Raw genomic sequence first — 19,857 nt, 5'->3', positions numbered from 1 at the left:
AAAGCGACGCCATTTTGGCCTTTGGAATGACAAATGTACAACCTATAGGAAAGCGGGTTTGAAACAATCCAGTCGAATGAGGGATACCATGTTCTTTAGCAAAATCTTTAATGTTATTTAATTCGATCTGGAAAAGAAATTAGATTAGCTGGAGCATCTCCTTTCCTTTGTCCTAACCTCGAAAGGCACTTGGACTACTTCCGGTCATAGTGGGCACATCATCTAGCCAATAAAGGTTCTCTCTCTCTCTCTCTCTCTCTCTCTCTCTCTCTCCTCGGTAGGTTTGCAAAAATACTCATTTAAAGTCACGAGCATCTAAGTCCTACTAATAAATAGAGAGGGCTGATATTTGATACTGACCTTTAGAGAGTCACCGGTCATAATATCTTTCCATTTATCACAGAGTTTTACATCTAAGATGTATGGGTAAGCGGGCTTGAATGCTGAAACAATCCAGTCGAATGAGGGAAACCATATGTTGTATATTTGTTAGTAAATATTAGTTAGTAAATGACTAATACGCCATGACCATTCACATTGATGTCAGTTTTTTTGTTGTTGGTATGTCGTCGAAAAGGAAGCCCTCAGACTCTTCAGTCACAAACCATGCCAGTTCTTTCATTGGAGTAAGGGTCTGTATCCACAAGTTTTCCCGCTATCTGCGTGTCCTTGGAAACATAGTATATTTCTCTTTGGAACCTTTTTCCCCCACCATGAGAAACATCTATATTAACAATCTGAAAGGTTCGGTCATCCGTTCCGCACACTAATAGAAGGAGATTTGACGAGTACTGATGACACTGAGACGACGAGTGTTGAATGAAGATTTTTTTTATGCCTATGCAAAAGTCAAGATATTTCGTATTTGTCTGTGCGCTCGGTTTATAAACCAAATCTTTTGAGTTATGTACATATGATTATATTGGGGGGTGAAAGTTAATCCATTAGACATTGTCACAGCCTATTTGCCAATCCTTCGACATTGTTCGTCTATTTGCCAATCATCCAACAATGTCACAGTCTATTTGACAATCATTCGACATTGTCACATTCTATTTGCCATTTATTAGACATTGTCACTGTCTATTTGCCAATCGTTCGACATTGTCACTGTCTATTTGCCAATCATTCGACATAGTCACAGTCTATTTACCAATCATCCGACATTATCACAGCAAGAACAAAAACTCTCATAATTAGCTTATTTGAATGCATACCATCAACGTTAATGTACCGTTTTGTTAAGAACATCATACAAAATGATACGAAAATAAGAAAAATAATTGCACAAAATTTTCATATTTATTTTCATTAGGCGCTATACAGTTTGTATTTTGATAGGGTTAGATTTCTAAAGAATACGAATTTCCCCGATTTTTCTCATTGATTATACTGGCTATTTCAGAAAGACCTTCTGTATCTTAAGTATTGTTAAAAGAACTTTTAATTCCCTTTTAAGGCATGTTTGATGGCTGCAATATGAATCATAGAGTATACAGCTTGACCTTACTTCAGAGGTGCATCTATCAAAAGACATTTAGCTTTTCTTGGTCATTTTCACTTCCTGGACTTCAGGGTCAATCTTAAAACACGGAGCCATTAACTTTGTTTTCCATTTATATATTTGGTAATTCACTTATTGCACTTTCAGAAACTGGTATTGTCGAGTCTGGCAAAACTTATTTTCTCTGTTGTAATAACTGCTAATGATAGTGTGCTTTAGACTAATTCAGACGGAGTTTTCGAGCGCATGGGAGAGGGCATTTTGGTTAGTTGTGTGCTTAGTTCATGTACAGTTTCCACAAGTCCAAAGAAAGTTCAGCCACAGTAAATTAAAGTACAGGAGCCGTATGCCAGCAATCTCACCATTGTGCATGTTGCAGATACACAAACAACTTCACTTTACAAGTGTCACTCAAAGTTTATACCTGTAGAGCACTCATTAACTACTGAAAGTTTTTATATTTGACTAAACCATGACCATTAATCGTTATTAATTCAATGTATGCCACAAATTGGGTTCCATCACAACGTTGGAGTGGTTCCCCCTGATCTTTTTATTATAGTTTGAGACATCAACAATCTGATTAAAATCAGATCTCCGCTGTCCTACATGAAGATCTGACGACGCCCACTTAAGGGTCATGTTTTGGTGACCTTTGAATTAGCCAATGGAAATGCAGCTTTCAAAAATCTGAAAGTGAATCAAATTGTTCGGTAGACACTCATGCTCTTCATCCACGCTGCTCAGTCTCCAAACACGAAAATATAAGAGTTCATCGGATTGGTTGATAAAATTAGCAATTATGGTAATGACATAGGTTACCAGAACATGACCCCTCAGCGATCGCCGTCAGAGCTTCGTGTATAAAAGTGGAGATCTGATTTTAATCAGACTGAGGCATCAAAGTAAATGGAGCAAATACAGGTCGCTTGGCATTAATGTCTTCACTGACACTATACAAGATAGCGGCATAATAATTTGGTGTGTCTTAAATGTCCATATCTCAGTTCATTCAGTCTCGCTAGTTGAATTTTTCCTGCTCAGTCTTCTTACGACTGTAGTATGTTGTTCACTGATATAGCATCATATACTGTGTAAATGCTACTTTCCTGCCCTTCAGCATCAATTAGTCCATGGGTCTCATTTCATTTTCAAAGATTCGTCTGATGATAAAAATTGCACATCAGCATTTGCTCTTCCATTTTGAAATAAATACTTAGCGATTGCTTGAAAACTGCCCGATGAGAAGGAGCAGCAGAGAGGGCGAACAGACCTTTTGCTGATACGCAACTTTGAAAACTAAAAACCGCATACGAAAAAAATAAAAAAGGGGGTCACCGACGCTAAACCAAATTCTCTAACTTTACCGAGAGTTTCTCTCCAAGAGTTTCTTTCCAAGAGTCTCTCTTGGGGGTTATTTTTTTTTACTTTATTTTTGTCTTTAGCGTTTTTTTAAAAGTATATATGTTGTCGTTTACCCATATGACGTCTCACTGAGGTCGTGCATCCTCTGCTGCTATAATTAGATCATTATAATATCAATAATGGCACCTGGTGCTGAAACTTACACAGCTGGATTAGCTCGAGAAAGATTAGAAGCAATCAAAAGGTTTGTACCTGTTCGTGATTCTCTTAGACAAAAACTTGAAGAACGTCAAGAATCACAAGTTGAATTTGCAGAGGATACAGAACAATTATTTAAGCCTATTACAAAGATTTCTGAAGAAAAAAAAACTGGTGAGCAAACTGCAAAGATAGCAAAAAGAACTAAACAAATAAGATATATTTTGAAAGCTCTTCCAGCTGGAATAGCTACTCCTCAACCTCCCCCCATGGAGGAAGAAATACTTGAAGTTCGTACTGAAATAGCCGATGTAAGAAAAGATCTTGCACCTAAACCTGAAGTAAGGAAAGAAAATTTTGAATTAATGAAAAAAATTTAAAAAAGGTGTTACTGAAGAACTTAAAAAATTGAAGAGGAAGATTTTTCTCGTGTTGCATTTGATAGTTATTCTCGAAGGTCTGAACTTTTATAACCTAAGTATGCTAACATAAATACTGATAGTTATTTTAAATGGTTATATCGTGTGAATTATAAAAGACCCTAGACTAGAAGTAATGATAAAGTATATAATAAATACATTAACGACATAAATCAATTTTATTTGGAGTCACAACTTCAAGAACAACAACCACAGTCTCTCCAGCAAGAACCTTCCCATCAACTTCCTCTACCGCAGCAACAAATAGAACGACAAAAACAACGACAATCTCCTTCACTAATTCCTCGGCCACAAAAACTACAACCTCCTCAACAACAATTACCAGAACTAATTGATGCTAGGAATAAATTTACGTCTAAAGGTATTAGCCTTATCACAAATTTGCTACGTGAAAAAGTAGTAGATATTGCTGCACGTGGAAATCGTCAACTAGAAAAATATGTAAAATCTGAATATCTTCTTCATTGGAATAATGGTGATGATTGGATTAAGGTTGTATATTCCATATATAGTAATAGACCTGCAGAAGATGATGACCCGTATTTTAGGGATTTTAAACGTAATATAGAGCTAAAATAAGAGACAAGAAGAAGAAGAATTTCGTAACTTATATAGCCCATGCGCTACTGGAGGTGGTTTTTCTACTCAAGGAAGCGGTGTTATTGCTTGTCCTGACAGTGTTCTTTCTGATGTAGATAGATTAGAAGTTCTGATCGGCGGAAATCGTGCAGGAAATAATTCGCCTGAAATCACTAATGAAATATTTGATATTTGTCGAAGATTGTTTACTGGCAGTATTATTATAGCAGATGATACTGAATACGCAGCTGATGTTAGACTTGGTTTTGTCAACAACAGTATCATGGCATTGTTTGACAGTACCACGTATATCATCGACGAAAGAAATATTTTATCGATTCAGAAGGACGTCGACGTTGCCACAACGATAATAGGTCTAGCAAGATATTCTGATGATTATACAAGATCAGCTGGTCCGTCAATGATGTTCGCCAAAGACGGTACTGACCACAGACTGCATAATATACGACGACCAAGAAACCATGATGACAACGCTGATGCTCTTGTGTGGCCGGTGTCTCATGGTGTTAATCAAGATTACAACTTAGGACTTTTATCACGACGATCAATGCTGAAAGATGTTCGTAAAAGATTTTCATGCGCAATTCCACTGTCACATATTTATGGATTTTGCAGAAATGTTAGAAAAGTTATCTTTGGAGTTAGACATACAGTTGAACTTGTAAGAAAGGCTACTAATGATGACGCAATATTTAAGAGTAATGGAACAAAGAGTGGGCTTTTTTAATGAGAATCTAGCGACTGTAGCTTAGACGTGAGAAGTGACCATTTGGCCACGGAAGGTGTTCGGTATAATACATGAGATTATGTACTTAAGGATATAAGGTGTGCAGGGGCAAACGAGATTTTAAACCTGGAAATAAAGCTCGGAGTATCTGAAGCATTTATTTCAAGAAAGAGTGTATAATCGCGAGTCTTCCTGAATCAGTTTCAAATCCAAGTTCGTTGGGTCTTGAGTGATGTTCAAACGACACGTATGTAATTCCTGATTTTAGCACAGGCTGCTATCACTAAATTGCATTCTTTGATCCTGTTGAAACCGATCCGATTATATAAGATAACCCACAGAGTTAGGATGCTAGAAAATTTGATGATGCTTGCGAAGCGAATGTTTGACAAATCAATCGTTTGAAATAAAAGTCATTAATCAACTTGGAACTGATCCGATTATATAAAATAGCAAACAGAGTGAGTAAGGCAGAAGAATCCGAAATGTTTTGTGAGGCAAATGTTGGACAATGCAATTAAAGCCATTATTCCAGTTGGAATTGGTGCTGTATTATGCGGAGAAGCAAACGCCAGTAAATAGAGGATCCGGAGATGACTCGAAGAAGCAAGAGTTCTTATTTATATCCGCCATAATTGTGACGATTAGAAACAATTGCCAGAACTAAATGGGACTATTTTGAATAACATGCATATGGTTTTTCGATAGTTATAGATGACAGCATTTCTCAAATCACTCAAGCAAAAGCATTCCTTTACTCCAGATGAGGTAATCATCATTTGTAATTATCTTATTAAACTAATAAGATGGGATGCAGGTATATAATATGAATTATACACACCTGATGATCCATAAACATGAAATTTACAAAACGAAACAATGCAGGATTACTTGCGGATTGTTTTGCATCTTTAAGTTAAAAAAATATCTTCTATACCAGTCGGCAGATTGTAAAAACAGAGGAATACTAATAATAATAATAATAATAATAATAATAATAATAAACAACTTTCTTTATAAGTATTAGGACATAACTTGTGAGTAAAAGTATTAAGATTGAAATTTCTCTAAATTGTATTAAAAGTAATTTTTCATCAAATTATGTTGAAAGTAATTTTCAAATAAAATATATTAAGATTGATTTTATTTATATTTGTACTACAACTGTATACAATTTTAATAAAGATTACGCTTTTACGAGCAAGTGCAAAACTTTTTATACTATGAAATACAATTCTCTTGCATCCAAAAGTCAGCAAATTTTAGTCTCGGCTGTAAGTTATTCCGAACAGACGAATTCCCTTTGGATGAGTAAGCTAGAAGATTCACACGTTTCTTAAAAACGAATAAGTCTATGCAGCAGAATTGTCTGTCTCATGACGTACACAGACGCAGACAGTTTCTGTAAGATGGGAGCCTCGTTCTGATTCGAAATGAATGACACGAAACGAAAGTACCTAGACTAATGTACATATTTGACCTTGACAATACGTCCAAAACTGCGTATAAACTGAGAGCAAGCTTGCGCAAAATCAATACATTCATCGAGAATCATAAGACACTGTCTTTCCTTAAAAGTAAGAATCGTCTGTGTTCGTAGACTTCTTAAAAGTATAGAGACTTTTTAATGTTTGAGATTTTCATGGTAAAGTTCAGTCTTGACTCGATATTTTTGCAACATTTATGTGAGTTCTTTCTATTTTATACTATAATGTAAAGTAATGTTTAATTGTTTAAAAGAATTTATATTCATTCTGATTTATAGCATTTATTACTGGAGAAAACGAATTCGCTACCAACTTCATGTTTAGTAAAATTTAGTTTGGAAATGAAATATTCTTTAAGTAATAAAGAATAATGTTTTAGTAGCCTATTCCAAATTAGTATTGTATTTTAAATTTAGTAAAATGCATTTCGTCAAAATGATTGTTGCATTAATCGCAACTATTGAATTTCATATTCTTTGGCTATAATAATTTTATAGTATGTACGCTGTATTAATAATATACCACGAGATGTATAAATGTTTCATTAAAAGGAAACGAGGCTTGCCCATGCGCAATATGTATTTCTCTCTCATTGTCATTTACGCACCAGAGGGGAATGGAAAAAAGAAAGGATTCCGATGAAATTGTGTACCATTTTAATACTATTTCGAAAACAGGGACTATTATTACTTTTTATCGTTATTTTCATATTTCATGTATGATAATGAATCAGTAGAAATTAATCATTGATCTATAGGCCTGCGGTTGAAAGAATGTTTATATATTCGTATTATTGCGCCATTGGCGGATCGTATTTCCTTCTCAAAGCAAGAAATGAGAAGAAGGTTATGAGAAAGATCTTCTCATAATATAAATAGAGAAATCCTTCCCGCTGAATAATCGTAAACATTCTTTCTTGTGGGCTTAATTCCAGCCTTACTAACAAAGGGTATTTATAGTCAAAGCATATGTCTGTAATAGGGAGTCAAAGCCTCTCTGGGAAATGGTGGAGTCCAAAACTTTCAGCTAATTTCACAACCATTTCCACTTTTTTTTAAAAGAGTGGTCCGTCCAATCCCACTCTGCCTTGTTGAGTCACTCTGCTATATTCAACAAAACAAACTATTTACGAACGAATATTAATCGTCAGTTTTATTTCTCTTCCAGATATCAGGAAAAAAAGGCCAACTATGGGATGTACAAGAATATTTCACTTATGGAGCAGAAGAATGGATAATAGAAAAGGATATTTCTGCATATGCATCACGGTGTTCATATTTCTACTGCTTCACAGGCAGATACGTCACCAACAAGTAAGGATGTTTTTTACATTTATTTATTTATTTGTTTATTTATTTATAGATATGTATACATTGTGCGCAAGCTTCTACTCCATTTCTTGCACATATTTTGCATATATTTAAAATGAGGATGAACGTAACTTCATTGCATCAGTAATTGTATATTAGTAAGCTGACCTATAATTATGCGTCACTTTATTTTACAACAATGTAAGAAAGGTCATATGTGAATATTTAAACTGTAGCCATTTGAATGAAGAAAATACTGTAACTTAGGTACTGAATGTTATGTTTGTTGATTGAAAATAATCGATTTCAAACAGATAAATGAGTAAATGGTAACGCAGTTCAGTCAGCGATTCGTCACGGAATTCATAACAATAAACGGCAAAGCAGTTCAGGCAGCGATTTGTCATGGAATTCATAACAATATCACATAGCAAACGTCTTCATCTGTCTCATACTTCCATGTTATAAAGAATAAAGAATATCTCTATATTGTGACGTAATACTTAGCAACATAATGGAGTATTACAAAGGCCACAGTCTTGTGTGATAAGCATAATATTAAAATAGTTCTCTTTTAATATCAAATGATATGAACTCGATAAATAAATATGTATAATCAAGGGCTATTGTCTATTTCAAATAAATCATCTTTGGCGGCTCAGTATCAAGAGACCATGCCAATAGTGCCCTTGGAGTGTCGTCTGTCTCTGGGATGTTGTCATCGTCTGCTGTGGCTGTGCAGGCCTATGCGCGAGTAACAGTCCCTATTGCAGTTGGTGATGTGATGTGATGTTGATTTTTTACGTAGCTTTGACAATGCTTCAGTCATATCGCTACGATGTCTGCAATGTGGCAGTTTATAGCGATGTCTAGCACTGGGGCATCATGCCGCAGACATGTAGCATGATGTCCCACCCAGTCACATTATCCTGACACCAGGCCGACCAGTCCTAACACTAACCTCTTAATGCTGAACGCCAAGCGAGGCAGCTGTTAGTACCATTTTTGTAAGTCTCTGGTATGACACGTTCGGGGATCGAACCCACGACCTGCCGCATCCGAGGCGGACGCTCTAACCACTAGGCCACCGGAGCGGTCCTATTGCAGTTGGTTCAGACGTACTGGGAAGTCTGAGTTGCTGAGGCTTCTGCCGCTCTCTTCTTTCTCTCACGTTTCCCTGCTGGCCTCTCCTCACATCGGCAACTGCTATGCCCTTCCGGACCGTCAGTCTCCAAGTGCCTCGGTCCTCGGCCTGCACTTCCTAGCTGTCGTGTGAAATGTCGCATGCCTTCATGTCCCTCTTGCACTCATACTTGAAACGGAGTGAGGGGCGTCCTCTTCTGCTGGTGCCAGTGGCCAGCTGTCCATATAGGATGTCCTTCGGCAGCCTCACATCCTTCATGCGTCGGACGTGTCTCAGCCATCGAAGGCGGCGTATACTCACCAGGTAGTACATGCTGGGGATACTTGCACGCTGCAGGATCTCACTGTGTGGGACATGGTCTTGCCAGCTGATTTCAGGATGCGTTTTAGGCACCGTATAAGGAAGGAGTTCAGCCGGCGCTATTGCCTCATGTAGGTGCTCCAGGTCTCACTTCCATATAGAAGGTCGCTGAGAACGCATACCTGGTAGGCTTGGATCTTGGTGTGTTCTGTCAGCGCGTTGCTTTCCCACACCCTCTTTTTTTGTCATGCCATGATGGTGTTTGCCTTTCCAAGCCTTTTGTCGAGCTCCACATCGATTGAGAGAGTGTTACTGTTGGTCGACCCAAGGTAAGTAAAGTTGCTGACTGCTTCCAGGGTGACACCGTCGATTTTCATGGAAGGGGCAATGGTGGTATATTGTATGCTGACGTTTGTCTTTTCCATGCTGATGGTGAGCCCGAACTGCTTGCAGACATCAACGAAACGGTCTCTCAGTCTCTGGAGGGCATCATCGGTGTTAGTCACAAGAGCCACGTCATCCGCAAATAGCATCTCCCTGATAAGCACCGACCTCACTTTGGTCTTCAAGCGCAGTCGTGCCAGGTTGAACAGTCTCCCGTCAAACCTGATGTACAGATATACGCCTTCAGTGCAGAAGTCCAAGGAGAAGGGAAGGAGCATGGAGAAGAAGATCCCAAAAAGTGTCGGGGTCAGCACGCAGCTCTGCTTCGCGCTGCTGATGATAAGGAAGGAGCCGGAGGACAATCCATTATACAGGACTGCTCCCTTAATATCGGCATGGAAAGAGATCCTACTGAGAAGTTCAAATAGGCCCTTCTCGCTGACAAGATTGAAGGCCTTGATGAGGTCGATGAACATCATTAGAGTGGCTGACCGTGCTCTCTGCTCTTCTCTTGGAGTTGTCGGAGGGAGCAGATCATGCCTGTTGTCGACCTGCCTGCTCTGAAGCCGCACTGGGATTCCGGATACACACGGTCCGCCAGTAGATGCAGCCTTTTGAGGATGATGCGGACGTACACTTTGCTAACGATGCTCAGGAGCGAGATCCCTCTGTAATCGTTACAGTCACTCCGGTAGCACTTGTTTTTGTAATGGGTCCCATTTGTGGCGTCGCAAATGTCTTGGGGGACTGCTCATTCCTCCTAACAGAGGCAGAGTAACTCATGCAGCGGTTGAAGCAATGTTGGTTTCCCACGTTTGATAGATTCAGGCGAGATGCTATTGATACCTGGTGCTTTGTTGTTTGGGAGGAAGTCGATTGCTTTGCTGGTTTCCTCTAAGGTAGGCACTTTGTCGAGCACCTCCATGGTGGGCAGTTTCTGTATGCGGCTAAGGTCCACATCGCTGACTGACGTTTCTCGGGAGTACAGCTCTGAGTAGTGCTCCACCTATCTGGCCATCTGCTTCTCACGGTCTGTGATTTTCTCTCCCATCCGAGATTTCAAGGGGCTAACCCCTTTCACTGTAGGGCTTAGAGACTTCTTGATGCCACTGTACATACCTTGTATGTTTTCAGACTCGGCACTGCACTGGATTCCTTCACACAGTTGCTGACAGTACTGTTCGCGCACTCTCTAGCGATGCGTTGGGTGATACTTAGGGCACCTCTGAGGGCAGCAAGCATCCGTTCATTGGGCCATTTGTTTTTTAAGCTATGAAAGCTTTCTGTTTGTCTTCTATCATTGGTTCGATCGTTGAAAGGTGTGCGTTAAACCAGACCTGGCTGGGCCGTTCCTTTTTGCCAAACGTGGACATGGTTGTGCTGTAGATGACTCCCTTCATGGCATTCGACTTGGCTGTGACATCGTGCTCTGGCAGGTTCTGGTAGAGCGCCTGGTGATGACCAAGTCGAGTTCGTGCCATCGATGAGACCTAGGGTGTTTCCATGACACCATGTGTTGTGGTTTGCACTTGAAGAAGGTGTTAGTAACGCACAGGTCATGGTGGGTGCACATCTTTAGCAGTCTCTGACCATTTTCGTTGGTCTTTCCAGTGCCATTATGTCCGAGGCAGGTAGGCCATAACTCGTGGTCCGCATCTATGCTAACATTAAAGTCACGGAGGAGGAATAGTGGCTCGTCTTTGGGGCATCCTTTGATCCGTTCCTCCAGCTGCCCATAGAACTGATCTTCTTTGTCTTCTGAAAACGTGAGGGTGGATGCGTGGACACTGAGGATGTTGACAAGCAGTGGCAAGGCGGAAGGACAATATATGCTCAGTGCCCCCTGAGGGAGGCTTACCCGAAGCCAGGAGGGTGTTCTTGCTGGTAAAGCGCACTCCGTGCTGGCGGAGTTCCTCAGGTTTTCGACCCTTCCAGAATAAAGTGTAGTTTTCCTCTCTGAGGGAGCCGCTGGAGGCGAGCCTGGTTTTCTAAAGGGCAACTATGCTGACATTTAGTCTGGTGAGCTGTCTGTCGATGATGACAGTCTTCCTGGTGTCGTCCACCTCCCTGAGGTCGTCAGAGATGCCTGTGCACACGGTGCGCACGTTCTAGCTTGCGAAACGAAGAGCTGGAGTCTTCTTTGTTGGTTTCTTTTTTCTTTTTTCTGGTGTGGAATTTCCGTCTGCTGATCATGCTAAGCAACACACTGAGCTCCAGACACCCACTGGAGCAGACAGACAATGGCGGGTCAACACCTTACTGACCGAGGGCTGCCCGGCTTGAGGCGGGCGGCAGTCCCGATGTTCCCTCCCACCGTCGAAGCTGACCCGTGGCGCCCCTTCCCTACACCAGTCGGGTAAGACTTATATCCCGTAGATTCATAGCTTCCGTGTTGTTTCCTCACTCATGAGCGAGGCTGGAGTGGCCAGACGACATGATCCCACTCTCCTCCTTGCTGGTGGGGTCCAAGGGATTGCTGAGCATGACATTGGCACCAGTTCGGATGAAGGAGCTGCCGAAAGGAAGTCACAATTGACACACAGCAGTCTTATGGGCTCCACTCCGGATTTTCTGTCTGGGTTTCCTCCCGTAGCCTTTATTTCTCCCGAAAATATCCAGAAGTCAGCGGACTCATCATCCAATGGCTGGGACTTGGTGGGTTTGTAATCAGAGTTTCCTTCTCCTAGACGAACTGCCTGACAAGGCTAACGAGCTCCATCTGCCCGGGTTAGGAGTCAGAGGTTTTCTACTGTTAGACTGGCTGACTACCAAGGCTAACAAGCCCAGTCTGCCCACCCAGTTATACTGCCGGGCACTCGGTCGCGCCACACAGCAGGATCTGTGAAAACAGGGGGCACCGCAAGAAGGTGCTGCTGTGGACACAATAGTGTAGGAGAGGCCATATTCAAGTAAACTCCTGCCCAGCAGAGCCAGACAATGGTCCCGCGGCGATCACTACACCTGGAAAGAAGAGGCTGTGAGAGACGCTTCACTTTCTTTTGGCGAGCGGGACGTCAGGCCCACACCTCACACACACCCCTCCCCCAAGTAAATAACTCATGCTTTTACCAAAAACTCAGTCTTTTCTATCCATGACTTGACCAAAGCAAAATCACTCAAAATTCTTAAGAATATTTAATGAGATAAACGTGGCTAGACTTGAACATTCAAGAAAGTATACAAATAACGCCCCAGACCAGCCTGTTTGAATCAAACCTGAATATTTTACGATTGCTCTGACAATAAACATGTAAGACGATTGACAAGGTACAGGGGTTCAGTAGGAGACAACTTGTTTTTTATACTGACAGGCAGCACGTGACCAGATTGGTTATTGATTCCCGAATCTATAATTTCATCTTATTTCAAATGAAAACCTGAATAGGGAGTTGTAATATTTGGTTTAAAAAATGAACTCTTTTGTGGAGGAAAATAACAGTAAAACGGCGTTAACCATATACATAAAAAGCTTGTCTTCAGGGTGTAGTGTTCTTTATATATGTCAGATGTTATTAAAACATGTCGACAGACGAATTAACACAGGCAGTGTAGCATGTGAAATTTTATGCAATTGTCTTCAGCTCCAGTCAAGGAAAAAACTTAATTCAGTCTGTGGTCTTTATTTTGAGCTTTATTTGTCATCCTTTCAACCATTGATGATCAAAAAGTTAAAGATTTATTAATATTATTCTTATAGGAGTAGACAGATAAAAAGAAAGTTGGAAAGAGCCATACCTGCTCCAGCTTTCGTCTTTTGAAGCAGCTATTTATCTATTACGATCTCGTTCACTATATCCCATTCATTGATAAATACAATATGATTTGCTTGCATATAAAGGCAACATGCTCAAAAAAGCTAGTTTTATAAAGCCCTTTCAGCGACTCGTATATATATATATATATATATATATATATATATATATATATATATATATATATATATATATATATATATATATATATATATATATATATATATAGATAGATAGATAGATAGATAGATAGATAGATAGATAGATATAGATATAATATTTGTTCAATTCGTATACTGGCGAGTATGGCACGTGCAAGGGCAGCTAGGCCTTCCAACGATGAGGAATCTGATATTGGAATAAAGCGTGTTGTTCATACTACAGACACCGTTGATGCCTTGGTGCATTTTAAGACACGTATATACACTCAAGTGGAACATACAAAGTTATTCATTTATGCTGCCATTGCACGAAATATGTCAACACCTTGGGACGAGTTTGGGGTTACGGCGTGGATACATTCTGGAGTAAACCCCAATGCATCTTGCTGCTTTCTGTATAGCGACGGTGTTGTGCGAACAATGACCGTTTGTAGATATTCTACGTTCTTGAAACCAAAAATATATGTAATTCGATTCCAATGTGCCAACCCGATTCCAGGATCCAAACCCATCGGAATGACGCTTGCAGTGTCTGGATTTGTCTGCTCGTCTAATATCACAACCTACGTCAAACCTTTGTATCCGTTACGTCCGCATGGGAACGTCACGATAGCGCTGTGTACCAAGCAGGCATATGGAAATCTCAATCCAGGTTTAGTCGTGGAATGGCTAGAATACAACAGAAATATGGGAGTTGACAAGGTTATCACATTTGTCGATGCCAGCAATTTAAATCAAAACACATCAGAGATTCTGAGGTACTATCAAAAAAGGGGGTTTGTTGACATCATACCGTATGATATCCCGATGCGTGGTAAGTATTTTTATTCTTTTTTTACCAATGATATAATTGCAAGATGGGAATCCTATCGCATCACAATTTACCTCAAACGGAAAAAACTAAATATTTAACGGGATATTTATAGGTTACTGCGTTTGTATGGGAAACTATAAATGAGTTTTTCTGAGTAACACTGCACGATCTTGGCAACGTAGTATTAATCATATAATGAGTTCATATTTTCCCATAAAAATGCAGTAACCTTTTTATTATATGTTCATTTTGTTTTTCTACCCAAGGATTGATTGTAAAAAAATTACACTACAAGAAACAAAGTGACTTTATGCTGCATTTCGAAAGAAATACACAACCGTGGATTCATTAATACACAGGAACAATATTAATGCGCACAGATCACCGTTCAGGGATCTTTGAACTTCGTCGCGCACTCGACATTAGTTTTAAAAAATTCTCGTTTTGGTTTCCTTATAATTTAAATTAAGAATCTTACTGTGAATGAATGCGCATTGAAACAATTTTCCAGTTGGCCTGGAATGGGTGAATTTTTGTTTTTCTATTGACCCAACTCAATTCTTCTTTACTGCTTTGGATGGACTGGAATTATTGCGTCAATTCCGTACGATGTGCATGAGATATGAGCAGTTCAATCAACGCTACCTGTGTTTATGCTCTGTCATTGATTATCAGGAATTATAATGTGGCTAAAATATGAATTCTTTTAATTGAAATTATCAAGAAAGTACATTCTGAGGATATTCAAGAAAGAACATTGCGAGGAAATTAAAGATGCATAAATGTAAGCATATTTATTACCATGGTTATCATCAATGACATGTTTATGACCTGCCAGTTGCATGCTCGCTGTCGGAGAGACCGCATCTATGACCAGTGGCTTCTATCGCTTGCCTAACATTATATCAAAATAGTTAAACGGGGAAAATTGCAAAGCAGCTGCTGTGTAACTCTCCATTTAACCAGTGGAAATAAGACTGTTTCGTCGTCTTGGCTTATTGACTCTAATGCCCTTAGTTTCCTTTGAAACAATCAGTTGCACTTCTTCTCTCGAATTTAGTGTTTTGACAGGCTAATAAAATGGTACGTCACTGACTTTGTTGAAAGATGCTTTTGTATGCTATCTTTATAGACCCTAAAGAGCACTGTCATAGTCTGAAACATTGCATTTGAGAAAAGTTACGAATATTTGTCCTAAATAACTTTTTTAAAATGATTGGAATAGTATCTTCAATTAATGTGTCTCTCACGTTTGTTGTTGACGTTGCGATATCACATTCATTCGTTTGTTTGAAAATTTCATTTGTGACTCAGTGAACTCATCCACATCGTTCATTTGATCATCGCTGCTTTCAAATAGACGAAACAGCTTGTTTACTTCATCAACAAACAGATCAAATAAATCAAAAGCTAAACGTCTACTACATGCGTACATTGTTTGTTTACAAAGTAGTTCATAATACACGGTACTAGTTTTAACGCGTGTTGGTTGTGCAGTATGAAGCAGTGCAGTATGGAAAATAACTGCACAACTCTGACAATGTAAAGTTAACGGAGAAAAACAATGAATATATAATAACAATAATTTGACATTTGACATATGGAGTAAATTCATGTTTCTGGTAAATGGAAATGAGATTAGCCTTAGAGTATGATCATTTAGTTTTCCGGGAAAGGGGCGGTGACTTGAATTTTCTTTTCAGCCATTTTTTTATCTGATTAATTTTTCATCAACTAATATGTTCTTCATTTTGCAATAAATCAGAGTTAGAATGTTTATCCCTCCCTGGAAATTAAAGGTCAGGCCTTTACTTGCACCTTATCCAAACTCAATCAATACCGGAAACTTTACTGAGTAGTCTTAAATGCCAGTTTGGCCTACCTTGCATCATTTTGATATATCGCAGAGCAATAACGTTTTCCTAATTCAAGGAGCACCAAGGATTATGAGGACAGTTAGGCACCACCGCGAAAAATCTGCTAAGTCACGGAGCAGCAATGCTGGAAAACCGTAGTCTGGCACATCTTAAAGCAAAATATGTTAAGGTGAGGTGCAGCAACGTTTTTGTGAAAATCCGGGCATCGTTGGAGGGTGGGTCTAGGCAGAATATGATGGTCATGATAGCATATTCAGCAAGTAGATGACTTTCACAGACACCAAATCAGATACCAAAGGAGTTTATGGAATACCATCTGTAGCCATGGACAGCCTGAAGCATAAACGATAAGACAGCGTAGAAAAAAAGTCTTCTAGCTATGAAGGCAATACCGTTGATGTGACAATTAACCTGAAGTGGAGGTTGACGACTACATACCATTAATCAACACATTGGAGACGATGCTTCCAGTGGAAGTCAACATTTAACTGACTTGTCCTGGAATAAATGACCTCACTGCATACAATTGGACCTAAGGCCATTACCATGAACGATAGGGATGTTCCAACCCTCCTCCTTCCCTAGCTATTTTGTGCGAACTCTCTTCGACTGCCTGAAAGAAGAATTTATGAAGCATGTAGATGTACTCGAGGACCCGTAAGAAATGGGCCAGCTCACCTAAGCCGTCGACCTTGCCAGCTAAGGCACATATTCCAGAGGAGCACTCTGAATTACCTCTGAGATTTCGGTCAAGGTAGAGAAAGAATATATAATGACACAGCATAAGCTACAACATCAGCTATAATTTTGATAGGATCGACGCGGACCTATGACCCACACTGGACTAAGAGCGCCGTTATTTTCTGATGACTTATGTTGCATGTGCCATTCATGCAGCTGCACGAATGCAATTCTTAATTGTCGTATAATTGTCCAGTGTGTTCAGAATAAAAGTAAACTCAACCTCGGACCAGGAACCATTGCAGAAAGCACGCGAGACTAAGTCCTCAATGGAGTTCAGTCTATCTTCCGTGAGGATCTGAATCTGATCTTTCTTTTGAGCCTTCCATCGGAGGCATCGGACTATAAACTGTATAGCAAGCTAGAAGCATACCGTCAACAATATTGATAGCCCGTCCATAACGTTTGCAAAGTGGTGTTCCTGCTCAATCGTAGCGTTAAGATGGACTTCACTATCTTCTTCAGGCGATCGTTATGATGACTCTCTTTTAGGTGTTACACTTGGAAAACCTCCTGATTTGCTATTGCGTAGACGTGCTTAAATCGTTTTAGCTATCACCTTTAGGTGCAGTTTAACCATAACGAGAAACGAAGATCTTACTGGGATTTGTAGCAGTCTGACATAAAATACGAAGTTGGGTTCTGAATGGTCAATGACGTTTATATTAAAATTAGCATTTAGAAACCCGTGAAGAGCTTCAGTGGCCCGGACCGCCAAAGGAGGTCAAAGCTGGAGAAGGCCCTCACGGCTACTGCGCTAATCTGAGGACTCGACCTTTTTCGACTGGTGGCCGACTGCACCTCCAAAAGGTTTTTGGGCATCCGAGGCAACCACGCCAAGAACAAACCGCTTTGCCAGGGGCCGAGAAGGCTAGGATCGCCATCGCATTGTCAGCAGTCGCAAGGTAAGGAAAGAAGGCTAACAGTGAAAAGATGACAACTTACTTATGCAACACTTCAGGGCCCCGACAAATAGGTTTAAGTCCATAATCCGATTGGTCTTGCGGGCTGCTCCGAGGTGCTTGGCCTGGGCAGCCATTACCATAATAGGATGATGCCTTCGCCCCTCTCCAGTACACAACATCAAAATAACACTGCGGCGGATCCGGAGGTTGTAGCGAGCTTATCCAGGTGACCCTTGGTGAGGGACACACTTTGTCGTTCGTGTGTCATCGCGTGTATGTGTGCAAATGCTTGAGATATAATTTGTGTGTTCTGGCGGGGCATCACCTACCCTTTTTCGTTCCACAGAACCCTCGAGCTGCATCATTTTACCCGAGAGGCAGCGCAGATATCGAACAGCAGTGGCGCAGGTCAGGAGCTCACTCAGACTCACGTCAAGTGCGATGCTGTACATCACGTAAGCTTGGCTGACTAGTTTTGCTTTTGTTGGAGTCCACGAGTGATACGCTTCCAGTGTCACTAGCTATTCAAGCTGAGATGGTGGACGTGATCTACACGATGCCTGGAATGATGTGGCAGCCCAAGCTTATAGTAGAGGCCGCGGAATCGACATCATCGCGTCATTTCAGCAACGTCCGTAGATACTAAAGCAACTTCTATAGTTGCGAACAGGGTCCAGTAGTTAACGCCGATGTTGGCGCCACTCCCCGAACCGTGATCTGATGCTTGAACTCTTAATGGTATCGATCTCGTAGGCACCCGACAGCAGCCAGACAGCCTTCAAGGTCGCGATGATGCTGGAAGAAAATATTTGTCGGATGTTAGCAGAGAGGCCCCCCCCCCCGCCCCCCATCGACTCAGCCAGGACGTAAACCAGATGTAACATACCGACTTCGATATCATAGCGATCTCTAGGTCGCAACCCCCTGGGGGGCCTCAAACACCAGGTCAAATGCCATCTGCGCAGATCTCGCATAGACCATTAGGGTGGTACGTGGAACGGTCTTGGCTTATACATTTTAATCGAGTCTGGATAGCGTGCGCGAGTGCCTCCATGTCGCCACTTTAGAAAGACCATAAACATCATCAAATGTCTCTCCAAATAACAACAGGCTCGTGGGCCTGTTCATGGAGTTAGCTTGGAACAGCCGCTGAAAAATGGCACTAGCCTAGTTGATCAGCTAGAGTATATTCTATACGGCTGGAAAATTCTCACACATTGTCGGCATCCACGCTGCAGTCCCAGGTCGGCCTATGTCCTATTGTTTTCCTGTTCTGCTTTTGTCTTAGTTCGCGTTTTATGTTCACCTTGTAAATATGATACCTTTTTGCCCTGCACTGTTCATGTGTCCTGGATACCCTTCAGTCATTTTAAGAACCACTCCTTAAACTCTGACGTCAGAGCTTCAACATTAGCATCTGCGTATTAGTCATCAGTAGAGATTGATTCGGATTAGTGCACATTGATAGAGGATATGACCTTCTTCAACTGATTGCATCATTAGGTGGGTATGGCCACTGCCGCGGCTGTGACAGGGTAATTTGGTACAGAGCAGCTTGTGGTGCTGGATAAGGATCAAGTTTCAGCACCTGCTGCGTCGCTCTTGGTTGCGCCCAAATTCCTCCACTGGTCAAGTTGCAGGTGTACGCCTGGCTAATACCTAGTCAGTGGGATGTACCAGCTTACACTGATGACCTTTTTAAAAATTGTTGTAGTTTCAGCCTGTATTCATTTTTGTGCACGTCATCTAGCGATGCACCCACTCTGGCCGTGTTCGACAAGCCTTGCAATGGGTTGGCCATAGGATGCCGTCAAGGCTAGTAAATGACGCTAGGAAGTTTTGCAAAGACTGCAGTCAGCGATGAGATTAGTCACAGGCTTGTTACGAGCAAATGAAGGCAGGTGGGCGCACTGACATCAAAAGATGGTTCGAATAGGTTGGAGCTTTGGAAGTTAGTCTGTCTATAATAGCCTCAAGGAATGGAGGGGCGACGGATAAGAGGGTACCATCCGCCGAAAAGGGCCCCAATACAGAGCGTCCCTGTGTGTTTGAAAAATCTGGTCGTGTGGTAGAGTCAGCGACCAGCACCGACTAAAATTGTCAACTTCAGTTCGCAATGAGGTGCACCTGGCCGATGTATTGTTTCTG

At 40.9% G+C, this 19,857-nt stretch overlaps 1 protein-coding gene across 1 annotated transcript in view; it reads left to right on the top strand.

Moving 5' to 3' along the window:
- The first annotated feature begins 13,516 nt into the window (after positions 1 to 13,516).
- LOC149777782 (uncharacterized) overlaps positions 13,517 to 19,857 on the top strand; it is a 63,490-nt gene continuing 57,149 nt past the window's right edge. Inside the window, exon 1 of the mRNA XM_089938821.1 lies at positions 13,517 to 14,186. Coding sequence (XP_089794947.1) covers positions 13,517 to 14,186 — 670 coding nt within the window. The remainder of the gene's footprint in view (positions 14,187 to 19,857) is intronic.

The sequence above is a fragment of the Sinohyriopsis cumingii genome, chromosome 17 (assembly GCF_028554795.1).
Source record: "Sinohyriopsis cumingii isolate HCF-2022 chromosome 17, ASM2855479v2, whole genome shotgun sequence".
Taxonomy (NCBI): domain Eukaryota; kingdom Metazoa; phylum Mollusca; class Bivalvia; order Unionida; family Unionidae; genus Sinohyriopsis; species Sinohyriopsis cumingii.
The sequence above is the reverse complement of the archived record's forward strand: the minus strand, read 5'-3'. Positions and strand labels throughout refer to the sequence as shown.